This window comes from Aegilops tauschii, chromosome 5 (genome assembly GCF_002575655.3).
Source record: "Aegilops tauschii subsp. strangulata cultivar AL8/78 chromosome 5, Aet v6.0, whole genome shotgun sequence".
Taxonomy (NCBI): Eukaryota; Viridiplantae; Streptophyta; class Magnoliopsida; order Poales; family Poaceae; genus Aegilops; species Aegilops tauschii.
The window spans coordinates 288060850-288074227 of record NC_053039.3 but is presented as its reverse complement, the minus strand read 5'-3'; the positions used below and the strand labels follow the sequence as shown (position 1 = coordinate 288074227).

The window sequence follows — 13378 nt, the reverse complement described above, 5'->3', positions numbered from 1 at the left end:
AATGCCCGAGCCTTCTTGGAGCTGCTCTTCTTGTGAGATGAAGACTTTGAGGATTTTGATGATGAAGATTTTGAGGATTTCTTCTTTTTCTTCGCATCATCAGAACTATAATCCTTGTATTTCTTCTTCTTTGATTCCTTTTCCCACCGAGGACAATCTTGAATGTAGTGTCCAGGTTTCTTGCATTTGTGACAAAGCCTTTTCTTGTAGTCACTGGACGAGGAATCATTGCTCCTTGAGGGTCTTCCAAAGTGACCACGTCTTGAGAACTTCTGGAATTTCTTCACGAGCAGTGCTAGTTCATGGCTCAGTTCTTCAGGATCACCAAGGCTGCTGCCAGAGTCTTCATCTTCAGACTCAGAAACTGCCTTGGCCTTCAGTGCACGTGATCTGCCATAGCTCGAACCATAGAGATCTCTCTTTTCAGCAAGCTGGAACTCATGAGTATTCAGCCTCTCGAGGATATCAGCGGGATCAAGTGACTTGTAATCAGCACGTTCTTGTATCATCAATGCCAAAGTATCAAATGAGGAATCAAGCAATCTCAACAATTTCTTCACCACCTCATGGTCGGTGATGTCAGTGGCACTAAGCGCTTCAAGCTCATTTGAGATGTCAGTGAGGCGATCGAAGGTTTGTTGAACATTTTCATTGTCGAGTCTTTTGAAGCGGTTGAAGAGATTGCGAAGAACATCAACTCGAGAGTCACGCTGAGTTGAGACTCCTTCATTCACTTTGGACTCCCAGATAAGCTTAGCAGTTTCCAAAGCACTCACTCTTCCATACTGTCCTTTGCTCAGATGGCCACATATTATATTCTTCGCTTGAGAATCGAGTTGCTTGAATCTCTTCACATCAGCAGCATGCAGAGAAGGTGTGACAGAGGGAACACCATTTTCCACAACGTACCAGAGATCGTTATCAATTGCCTCAAGATGCATTCGCATCTTATTCTTCCAGTAGGGGTAGTCCGTCCCATCGAAGGTAGGACACCCAGCAGAGACCCTGATCATACCTGCAGTCGACATAACTAAAACTCCAGGCGGTTAAACCAAAATCACACAGAACAAGGGAGTACCTTGCTCTGATACCAATTGAAGGTGCGTTATATCGACTAGAGGGGGGGTGAATAGGCGATTTTATGAATTCTTCACTGAGGAATTTGCGGGTGAGGAAATTCCTTAGCGAAGAACTACTTGCAGCGGAATAAGTACTCAAAAGTAAACATAACAGAACACAAGCATGGTCATCATGATGAAATGAAGACAAGCACAGAGTACAGAAAGCGTAATCACAGGATAACACAGGATGAAGACAAACAGACTAAAGAAATTGAACTAAGGAAATTTAGAAAGTCTTCAGTCAAAGTCTTCAAACACAGATATGACAAGCGCACAACACAGTAATGAGGAAATGAAAGAGTTGAGGAAATAGAACCAGTAGGCTTGGTGAAGACAATGATTTGGTAGACCAGTTCCAACTGGTGTCTCAGTTGTACATCTGGTTGGAGCGGCTAGGTATTTAAACCTGAGGACACACAGTCCTCACCGTATTCTCCTTGAGCTAAGGTCACATAGACCTCACCCAATCACTCGTGGTAAGTCTTCAGGTGACTTCCGAACCTTCACAAACTCGGTCACTAGGCGATCCACAATTCCTCTTGGATGCTCTAGACCATGACGCCTAACCGTCTGGAAGAAGCACAGTCTTCAAAGGTAACAAGCGTCGGATCCATGCAGAATCAATCTCTTCAGTGATGCTCAATCACTTTGGGTTTGTAGGTGTTTGGGTTTGGGTTTTCCTCACTTGATGATTTTCGCTCAAAGTCCTCGGAGGATGGGATGCTCTCAAATGACAAGTGTCAGTTTCTCTCAGAGCAGCCAACCAACTAGTGGTTGTAGGGGGCGGCTATTTATAGCCTAGGGAGCAGCCCGACATGATAAGACATAAATGCCCTTCAATGATATGACCGTTAGGTGGGTAGATATTTTGGGACAGCTGGCGCATAGCACAGCAACGGTCGGAAATTTGAGTATCAAATTCCTCAGGGCTATCATGTTCCGCACTGTGTAGGCAATGCGCACTGGCGAATTCCTAACTCCTCAGTCAGAACAAATTCCTCAGAGACCAGAAGAACTTCGTCTCTGTCACTGAAGAATATGACTGAACTGTATGAGATTTCCAATGGCTTCACTCGAAGGGATTGGTAGGTGTAGGATTTTGAGTTGAGCATCACATGGAAATTTTTTCTTAGTATTTCCCCGACCCCCTTTAACAGTACGATGTTTCCTATGACTCAAGAAATAGAAAATGAAACTACGAAAAGAAAAGTCTTCACGCTTCATGTTCCTCAAATGAATACCAAGTCTTCAAGGTCACACCAATTTCTTCACTTTCAAAGTCTTCAGAAAGTCTTCAGAAATCCAAAGTCTTCAGTCGAAGAACTTCGTTTTTAGGGGTCGACTTTCTCTGTAAATATCAAACTCCTCATAGACTTATAGACCTGTGTACACTGACAAACGCATCAGTCCCTTAACCTATAAGTCTTCAATACACCAAAATCACTAAGGGGCACTAGATGCACTTACACTCCCCAAGGTGATGAACTTGGGCGAATAAATCCTTGTGCCTACAATTCTCTTATCTGGTTCTTAAATTCCTCCAACTCTTGAGGAAGCATTCTATACGGTCTCTTTGCAATAGGTCCAGTGCTCGGTATTAAATCAATAAGAAACTCAATATCTCTATATGGTGGCATACCTGGCAACTCCTCTGGAAACACATCTGGATAATCCCTCACGACTGGCACCTCTTCCAGGCTACCCCCCTTAAGATAGTTCACCTGTACCTGATCACGCTTATACTTACATACATATTTGATCCTCTTCCCTCCTGGTGCACTGAGAGTAACAAATCGACTGGCACAATCAATAATACCTTGATATTTGATCATCCAGTCCATACCCAAAATAATATCCAAACCTTGTGACTTCAATATAATCAAATCTGTAGGAAAAACATGCTTCCCAATAGACAAAGGCATCTGAAAACAACCCAAACTTGCTGCCATCTCAGCCCCCGGAGAACTTACTAGAATAGGTGACTTAAGTACTATGGTAGGCAGCTTATGTTTATCCACAAATACCCGTGATATAAATGAATGTGATGCACCAGAATAAAAAAGAACAAGCGCATGTATTGACTTGATCGAAAACTTACCAATCACTGCATCAGGTTCATTGTAGAACTCCTCCACATTAACATGGTTGACATGACCCCTTTGGATGGGGTTTGGCTTGCTCACTCCTGCATTCCCATTACCGTTCTTGCTCTCTGGACAAGCATAGGAGTAGTGGCCCATCTGCCTACACTTGTAGCACTGAACCTGACTAATATCCCTATGCACAGGCATACTCTGGTGGCTCTGGTTATTATTCCCTCCATTACCATTACCATTACCTCTACCATTGCCATTTTTACTCTTGTGCCCATTGTGATGATGGTGGCCATTATGGTTGTGGCCATTCCCTCCATGGTGATTATGATGCCCATTACCTCCATGATGATTATGTCCATTACCATGATATGAAGTGCGTGGCTTCTGCCGTGGTCCTGAATTATACCTGTTATTGTTGTTGTACTTCCTCTTGTGATTCTCTATGGCATGTTGCTTTCCCTCCAGCACAATAGCCTTATCAATCAGGTCCTGACAATTCCTAAAAGTGGCCACTGTCAACTGAAGGCTCAACTCATCATTAAGGCCCTCCAAGAATTTCTCCTGCCTAGCTGCATCAGTGTTAACATCATTAGGAGCATAACGTGCAAGATTATTAAATCCCTCCACATACGCATTAACTGTGCGACCTCCCTGGCGCAAACTGCGAAACTACTTCTTTTTCAGACTCATAGCACTAGCAGACACATGTGCAGCACGAAAAGCATCCTGAAACTGAGGCCATGTGATAGTAGCAATGGGATAAGTGACCAAGTAGTTGTCCCACCAAGCTGCAACAGGACCCTCCAACAAATGTGAGGCAAACCTCACCCTCTCTGCATCTATGCATCCAACCGTCTCCAGGTTCCTATTGACTGCACGGAGCCAGTCATCAGCCACAATAGGTTCAGGGGAACTGGATAACCTCTGAGGATTCAACCTCAAGAACCTGGTAAGCATATCCACTAGTGGATTGTTGTTGTTCTGGACAAGCAACTGGATCAACTGAGCTTGTCCCTGAAGCAACTGCTGCATGTATGGCGGTACATCATTGCCATTGTTGTCTCCTCCTGCAACATTACGCCTATTATCACGCCTCGGCGGCATCTGGTGGGCAAGCATAGAAGAGTTCTAGATATAATAGGGCCAAATGCTATGTATATATAAATATATTCTACCCATATGCATAATATGATCAAGCCAACAAAACACAACAACGAATAACACCAACAAACAAACAAACAAACAAACAACAAACAATATGATAATATTATATATATAGTCGAATAATTTCGACACTAAGCAATTTAACAAACAAATACCAATCAAGCAAACAATCTAGTATCTTCATACCACAAAAGTGGACATAATCAGATACGCTAACACGATAACATGGCAATATAAAACAAACATGAATGATGGTCTCAGCACTAATTCCTACTTAACTGGTCAACATACTTGAGGGGGTTAACTAATAAACAGTAAGAAGTATAGCTAGTTCTATAAAATAATTTTCACTCCTATGGCTTTTCTAATCCATTTTCTAGGGTCACATCCTACAGCCAACACACTGCTCTGATGCCATCTGTAACGACCAAACCTCGAAGGATTTGAGTCTCTGTGCTTACCGTGCTAGTCCCTGGATCGAACTCGCTAGCACACACAGTATAGATGAATACCAGAATAGCAAGTGCATCCTTTATTACAACGTATGATCCAGAGTATATAAAATAAAACATTCTGCATAGCACTTGGCTAGCTTTATTCAATCAAACAGCGGAAAGTAGCAGAAAATAATGATGAGTCCCATCGTAGCCCACTAGCGATGCTGAGTGCAGACTTGCCACCCTAACGGTACCTTACTCTTCGTCTGAATATCCTGCAACATGAGACGTTGCAGCCATATAGGTCAATACTTTGAATGTATTGGCAAGTTACACAGGAGTAATAATAAAGCAGACCTACATGTATATGCATAGTATATCAAAAGGAAGGCTTGAGAGTTTATTTTTGCAGAAAGCTGATTTTTTCCTCATAACTACCTAATAGTCAATTTTTTATTTAGTTCTTTTAGTACTGCAATTATATGCGCAAGGTTGAGTTGGCAAAAAAATCAACTCCAACCTACCCTTTATTAAGTTGCCCTACAAATTTATTAAGTGTCACATCTGTCAAGATCATCCAACAACTGTAATGGCATAGTCGCTCAAATTTACCCATAACCGGGGGCACGGCTAATCATGATTAGTTTTAATACTCTGCAGAGTTTTGCACACTTTACCCACTAGACTCAACCCAAAGATTGAGACGAAGTCTTTCAGAAGCAGTCACCTCCACCCCCGGCAGCCGGTACACCTACTCATATCTACATCTGCGAGCTTACCTGGGCGAGGATCCCACAACCTACTCAACTAAGCCAGAGCCCATTTAGCTAGTGGTTGCGCATGGAAGCTACTAGTCACTAAGTCTGTCTGATCTTTTTGAGCCTGGGCGGCCATCCACTTACATTCAGAGGGTATAAACCATGATGTTCTTGAAACCACCCTTCAATACCAATTCCGCCCAGAGGTGAATTAAGTCCTTAATTACTACTCAATTTGTTATATTTATAATCCTCACATAAGCTCAATGAATACACGAACCACCCCCGTCTACAAAGCATAGCAAACTACAATCACCATGATTTGCAAAACACGGGAAGATAGCTCAACAGCATAGCAAAATAATATAATAATCATATACATGCATATATTCATAGTGTGATATAACTACATGCACAGAAAACAATAGGTAAAGGATGATCAACATGTAACTTGCCTTGGTTCTGGTTCAGAAAGTCACACTCCTGACAATAGCTCGCGTCGCACTCTGGACAATCTACACGTTTCACACCATTCAACAAATCAATCATCGGAACACGAATAGAACCAAAATAAAACCAACAGCAAGAAAACCAATTTTGAAATTCAACAATAGCAGCATAAGAGCACCTAAAAAGCACTACGGTCACAACGCAAAAAGAATCACTTCAAACCGACAAACGGTTTGAGAGTTATGGCCTCTGGAAGATTTGATTCAAATTCAAACGAATTCAAATTTGAATAGTGCAAACATGTGCAAAGTTGGTACGGTGATAATGTGCTGATTTTTGTGAGTGCACAGGAAAAAGAATTACCTAAATTGGAGCTATAGACTAAAAGATATAGCTAGTTGAATTTTGGATGAAAATCTGTGAAAAACAAAAAGAAACAGAAATCTCCTGGGCACTGTAGCGAACTCATGTGCTGTTCCTGTAGCGAACTGCCACGTGTCAGCCCGTGATTGGCTGGGCGCGTGTGCTCACCAGAAGCAGAGGACGGCGGCGGCGGTCTCGGGCGTCGGCGGCGGCGCTTCTCCGGCGGTGCTCCGGCGAAGACGAAGGGACGGACGGGTGCAGCGTTGAGTGGCGGAGGTGGTGGTGGTGAGTACGGCGATGGGGGCGTCCTCTATAGACGGCGGTGTCGCGAACTCTGGCGAGATCCCGTGAAGTCGGCCGGCGTGTTCCTCTCCCTCTGCTGCGTTTTCAGCAACACAAAGACGTCAGACGAGGGAGGCTTCGAGCGGGGAATCGAGTGGAGCAGGCGGTGTGGCTGGAGATGCTCTTACGGCGGCGCAAACGTTCGGCGAACGGCGGCGGTCGGCGGAGCTTCTCCCGAGATCCAAAACGAGCTCGGGCAAAGCGTCGGCAGCAACAGGGGTCGGGAAGGGGTTGCGGGGTCTCCCCTAGGGCTTTGCCTCACGTGCGGTGTCTCTGGTGGACACGGGATGGACCAGGAGCGCGAGGTCGATCCGGCTCGGCCTCGGCTGGGCGTGCGGGGCGCGTGCGGTCCGACCGGAGGAAGGGGATGGGTGCGGGGCCCGCTGGTCAGCGGCTGGGGCGAGGTGGATCGGGCGCGGGTGAGCGATGCGGGTCAGGTGCGGGCATACCGCTTCGGCAACGACTGCGAGCGAGCGGGCTGCGGGGCTGGCAGTTGGCTGGGCCGCGGTTGCTGGGCCGCGCGGTGCGCTGCGCTGTGGTTATCTATTTTTTAAATAAAGACAGCAGTAGAAAACAAAATAAACAAAATAACATACACAATATAAAATCTAAATAAAAATACCTAGACACACAGTAAAAATAGCCCTATAGCTATAAACTACAGGAACACTAGTTCCAATATTATCCAATTTTAGAAATTCATTTTGATGCAAAAGGCCACACAAACAGTAAAATAACACACAAAAATTACCAGAACGTATCAAACGAACTGGAAATAATATTCTGCACATTATGAACATTTTAAAACAGGGGAGAAGTCATGTTATCTCCATTCCAACAAATTGCCTTTAGTTGCATAATGATTCGAATATTGCAGAAAGACAAATAATGCAATAAAAATATGATATGGATATGAATGATCTAATAACATCCTAATTTAGGAAAATTGGGATGTTACAACAGAAGAACAGAAGCTTGCACCGGCGAAAGAAGTGTTTCAGGTGGCTCTCTGGTATATTGGGAATATTTGGGAATTTATCTAGGTGAAATTAGGTCAAGAGGTGCCATGAGGGGCCCACAAGCTTGGGGGCACCCCCAGGGGCGCACCTAGCGAGCTTGTCACTCCCTCGTGGCCCTTCTGGTCTTCTCCCCAACCTCCGTGGGTCCCTTCTGGTCCAAAAAAATTAATCCAAAGATTTTTCTCCGTTTGGACTCCGTTTGATATTGATTTTCTGAAAAGCCAAAAACAAGCAAAAAAACAACAACTGGCACTGGACACTAGTTTAATAGGTTAGTCAAAGAAAATGATATAAAATTACATATAAACATCCAAGATTGATACTATAATAGCATGGAACATTCAAAAATTATAGATACATTGGAGACGTATCAAGCATCCCCAAGCTCAATTCCTGCTCGTGTTCGAGTTGGTAAATGATAAAACAATTTTTTTGATGTGAATGCTACCTAACATGTTCATCATGTAATCTTTCTTTTATTGTATGAATATTAAGATCCGAATGATTCAAAGCAATAGTCAAAACAGTTTGATATAAAGACATTAATACTCAGGCATACTAACAAACAATCATGTCTTTCAAAATAAAAATGCTAAAGAACGTTATCCCTAAAAAAATCATATAGTCTTGTCATGCTCCATCTTCTTAACACAAAGTATTTATCATGCACAACCCCGATGACAAGACGAGCAATTGGTTCATACTTTTTAACGCGCTTCAGCTTTTTCAACCCCCACGCAATACATGAGCGCAAGCCATGGACATAGCACTATGTGTGGAATAGAATGTGGTGACAGAGATTAATAAGGGGAAGTCAAAAAAGGAAGATAGTCTCACATTGACGCGGCTAATCAACGGCTATGGAGATGCCCATCAATTGATGCCAATGCGAGGAGTAGGTATTGCCATGCAATTGATGCACCAAGAGCTATAAGTGTATGAAAGCTCAAACTGAAAACTAAGTGGGTGCGCATCCAACTTGCTTGCTCATGAAGATCTCGGGCATTTGAGGAAGCCCATCATCAGAATATACAGGCCAAGTTCTATAATGAAAAATTCCCACTAGTATATGAAAGTGACAACATAGGAGACTCTATATGAAAAACATGGTGCTACTTTGAAGCACAAGTGTGGTAAAGGATAGTAACTTTGCCCCTTCTCTCTTTTTCTCTCTTTTCTTTTGTTGGGCTCCTTTTGGCCTCTTTTTTATTTCTCGCTGGGACAATGCTCTAGTAATGATAATCATCACACTTCTATTTACTTACAACTAGATATTAACTCGATAGAACTGAAATATATGACTCTATATGAATGCCTCTGGCAGTGTATCAGGATGTGCAATGATGCTAGCGTAACATGTATAAAAAATGATGAATGGTGGGTGAGCCACAAATACTATGTTAGCTATACGATCATGCAAAGCAATATGAAAATGAAGGTGTGTGTCATATAATAGGATCGGTGGAAGTTGCATGGCAATATATCTAGGAATGGCCATGAAAATGCCATAATAGGTAGGTTGGTGGTTGTTTTGAGGAAGATATAAGGAGGCTTATGTGTGATAGAGCATATCATATCATGGGATTTGGTGCACCGGTGAAGTTTGCACCGACTTTGAAGGTGAGAAAGGGTAATGCACGGTATTGAAGAGGATAGCACATTGCGGAAAGGTGACAGTGTGTATAATCCATGGACTCACATTAGTCATAGAGAACTCACATACTTATTGCGAAAGTTTATTAGCCCTCGAAGCAAAGTACTGCTACGCATGCCCCTAGGGGGATAGATTGGTAGTAAAATACCATCTCTCGTCCCCGACCACCACTCATAAGGAAGACAATCAATAATAAATCATGCTCCAACTTCTTAGCATAATTAGAGACTGTACATGCATGCTTCGGGAATCATAAACCTTAACACCAATATTCTTACTAGACCACAATCATTCACTAGTACCTCCCACATATTACCATCTTAATATCGCAAAAATATTGCAAGTAATCAAACTTCTCATATTCAGTGATCTACATGAAAGTTTTTATTATATCCCTCTTGAATACCTATCATATTAGGACCAATTTCATAACCCGTGCATATTGCCTTCACTATTTATTAGACTCTCAAAAAGATATAAGTGAAGCATGAGAGTGCAACTATTTCTTTAAAATATAACCACCGCCATGCTCTAAAAGATATAAGTGAAGCACTAGAGCAACTGCCTAGCTCAAAAGATATAAGTGAAGCACATAGAGTATTCTAACAAATCACGAATAAATGCGTGTCCCTCTCAAAAGGTGTGTCCATCAAAAGATGATTGTGTCAAACTAAAAAGAAAACAAAGCAAAGACCACTATAATACACGACGCTCCAAGCAAAACTCATATCATGTGATGAATAAAAATATAGCTCCAAGTAATTTATCGATGGTTTGTGGACGAAAGAGGGGATGCCATCCGGGGCATACCCAAGCTTAGATGCTTGGCTCTTCCTTGAATATTACCTTGGGGTGCCTTGGGCATCCCCGATCTTAGGGTCCTTCCGCTCCTTATTCCTTCATCCATTGTGGTCTCACTCATATCTTGAAAACTTCAGCACACAAAACTCAACAGAAACCGCGTGAGATCCGTTAGTATAACAAGCAAATCATAAACTTTAGGTACTGTTATGAATAGATACATATTTTATTATTGCATAATACCTACTGTATTCTAACTTCTCCATGACTTATACCCCTGATATAATCCATAGATTCATCAAAACAAGCAAACTATGCAACGAAAACAGAATCTGTCAAAAACAGAACCATGTGTAATGATGTGAACAATGACCATACACTAGTGCAAAGACGTCCTATACAAACGGTTTTTACCCCCTTTTCACGACGGAGTTTTAAACCGTCGCCTATTCTCTGTGTGTGATAGGGGGGGGGTCCTTCCCAAACGACCCAGAAACCATCGGGGATAGGCCCTCCGGTCACACACACGGGGCAAAATGAGCTCGTGTGCGACCGAACGAGGCATCCGAGAAAATTATACAGGCCCAATCATTTCTGTTCGTATGTACATCCTACACAGTGAATCCCAGAAAAATGTTTCCGTTCGTATGTATATCACACACAATTTTTTATGTGGAAACGTTTGTGCAAGGTGGCCTAACACAAACAGTTCTCTCGCGGAAGCCGTGTGTGATTGTTAATTGATCCAACACGCCTACTTTCTAGAAACCGTGTAGGTTGTTTGAGTTCATCACCCACGGTGTTGTCAGACAAACCGTCTGCAATAGAAAACCCCAATAAGCAGGGTAATTGGCCTATTATTGATAATCCATGTAGTAATAAAATTGACATTTCTTATAAAACACACCATATATTTCATATCCGTATAATTGCAACCAAGATTTCATAATCGAATTACAACAGATAGCTTCAGCACTCAATTACACCATATAGGGATATAGCTAGCTACGCCATTACACATCATCACCAAGTTTCACATGCAACATCGAAAACCTTTCGAAAGTAGCATCATACACGGTAAATAGACATATGAATATCATCTGGGAAACTGCAGAAGCGGAAGGAGAATATTGAGCCTTCAGTGATGTTGAATGTCCTTGCAACTTTAGGCCAGTGGCTATGGATAATTTCCCGCCCAACCATCGTCCTCTTGAGGAAGACTTCAATATTGTACCGTCGGTGTTGAATGATGTAGGATCGAAAGTATGATTAGAGGGGGGGGGGGGTGATTAGACTACTTGACCAATTAAAAATCTATCCTTTTCCCAACTTTAGTTGTGGGCAAATTTTAGCAATTATGACAAGGCAAGCAATCACCCTACACATGCAATTCTAAGATTATAGCAGCGGAATGTAAAACATTGCATACGAAGGTAAAGGGAAGGGTTTGGAGAAGGCAAACGCAATGGAGACACGGAGATTTTTTGGCGTGGTTCTGATAGGTGGTGCCATCGTACGTCCATGTTGATGGAGACTTCAACCCACGAAGGGTAACAGCTGCGCGAGTCCATGGAGGGCTCCACCCATGAAGGGCCCACGAAGAAGCAACCTTGTCTATCCCACCATGGCGATCGCGCATGAAGGACTTGCCTCACTCGGGTAGATCTTCACAAAGTAGGCAATATCCTTGCCCTTAAAAACTTCTTGGTTCAACTCCACATCACGACGGAGGCTCCCAAGCCGACAATCTCATTTGTGATGAGAGCAATCCTAGAGTACATTTCGGCAACTCCTTCACCATCCTTCATCTTGAACTTGTCAAGTTGACTTTGAAGCACATCCAACTTGGATTCCTTGACGGACTCGGTACCTTTGTGCATATCAACCAAAGTATCCCAAATTTCCTTTGCATTCTCAAGGCGGCTGATTTTGCTGAATTCTTCGGGGCTAATCCATTGAAGATAATATCACAAGCTTGAGCATTGTATTGCAACATCTTCAATTCTTCCACGGTCGCTTCACGATCCGGTTCTCTACCATCTTCAAAGAATTCACCTTGCAAGCCAACACACACAATAGCCCAAACGGCGAGGTTATGACCAAAAATATGCATTTTCATCTTATGCTTCCAACTAGCAAAGTTTGTACCATCAAAATAAGGACCTCTATGATGATAGTTACCCTCGCTAGATGCCATACTCTCCTAGTTTGTGAAACCAAGGCTATGATCACCAAAGCTATGGAAATCAAGGCTAATGGAGACCAAAGCTCTGATACCACTTATAGGATCGAAAGTATGTCTAGATGGGGGCACTACAAAAATATACACTTTCGTGATAATACGTGTTTGTCACAGTAGGTCACGTTTTCTGTCATGCATGTACATCCATGATGATTTTATGACAGAATCAAGATAGTCATACCTGTGCTGTCGTAGAAGTGTTCCATGACATTACCAAAATTACCATCACGGAAGTGTCCACTTCCATGACAATAAATCGCGCGTCACAGAAGTGCTCTCGTCAAGGGTGACCGACATGTGGCATCCGCCGTAACGGGTCGCTGTTAAGCTATCGGGTCCGGTTTTGGATCCGATAACCCGCTAACAGCCACGATCAATGCCGATTTTCCACATGTAAAATTCTGATTGGCTGACGGAACCACGTGTCAGCTCCGCGTTGGCACAGGTGTCACTCATCCAATGGGCGAGATGCGCCTATGATATGTTCACACATGGACCGGCCCAAAAGTGACCCATAAAGATTAAATGGGCCGGCCCAACTAAAGGCCCACAAGATTTAGTGGACTATAATCGGCTGGCCTAGCTAAAGGCCCACAAGATTTTGCAGACCATAATGGGCCGGCCCAGCTAAAGGCCAAACATTCTCAGTTAAGGCCCGTACGGCTAGTGTCAAATCGGCCCGTCAACGGCCCGTCCTAAACTTGTCATCATCGCGGCCCATGGTCACTTATGGCCCGTTAACAGTCCGCTAAGTATTTGGGCCAAATTATGGCCCGGTGTGTTTCCGGCCTGTTAAAGGTCCTGCTTCATTTGGGCCCATTTATAGGCCATTGAAACTTTCGTCCCATAAACGACCGTGAAGGATTTGGGTCATATTCGGCCATGTCTGACATTCGGCCCGTTAGAGGCCCACTATAGATTTGGGCCACTT

General features: G+C 43.2%; 1 protein-coding gene and 1 long non-coding RNA gene across 2 annotated transcripts in view; both read right to left on the bottom strand.

Moving 5' to 3' along the window:
• The window catches only part of LOC141022777 (uncharacterized), a 33829-nt gene extending 29508 nt beyond the window's left edge, over positions 1–4321 (bottom strand). The window contains exons 1-3 of the mRNA XM_073499034.1: positions 3904–4321; positions 3220–3786; positions 2761–3006 (exon numbers count right to left, since the gene is read on the bottom strand). Of these exons, the coding sequence (XP_073355135.1) occupies positions 2761–3006; positions 3220–3786; positions 3904–4321 (1231 nt within the window). The remainder of the gene's footprint in view (positions 1–2760; positions 3007–3219; positions 3787–3903) is intronic.
• Positions 4322–5990: 1669 nt separating this feature from the next.
• LOC120963939 (uncharacterized) lies at positions 5991–7051 on the bottom strand. Its single transcript, XR_005755625.3, has 3 exons — positions 6860–7051; positions 6558–6768; positions 5991–6091 (listed from the first exon to the last, which is right to left on the bottom strand). It is a non-coding gene; the product is annotated as an uncharacterized lncRNA (long non-coding RNA).
• Positions 7052–13378: the final 6327 nt, after the last annotated feature.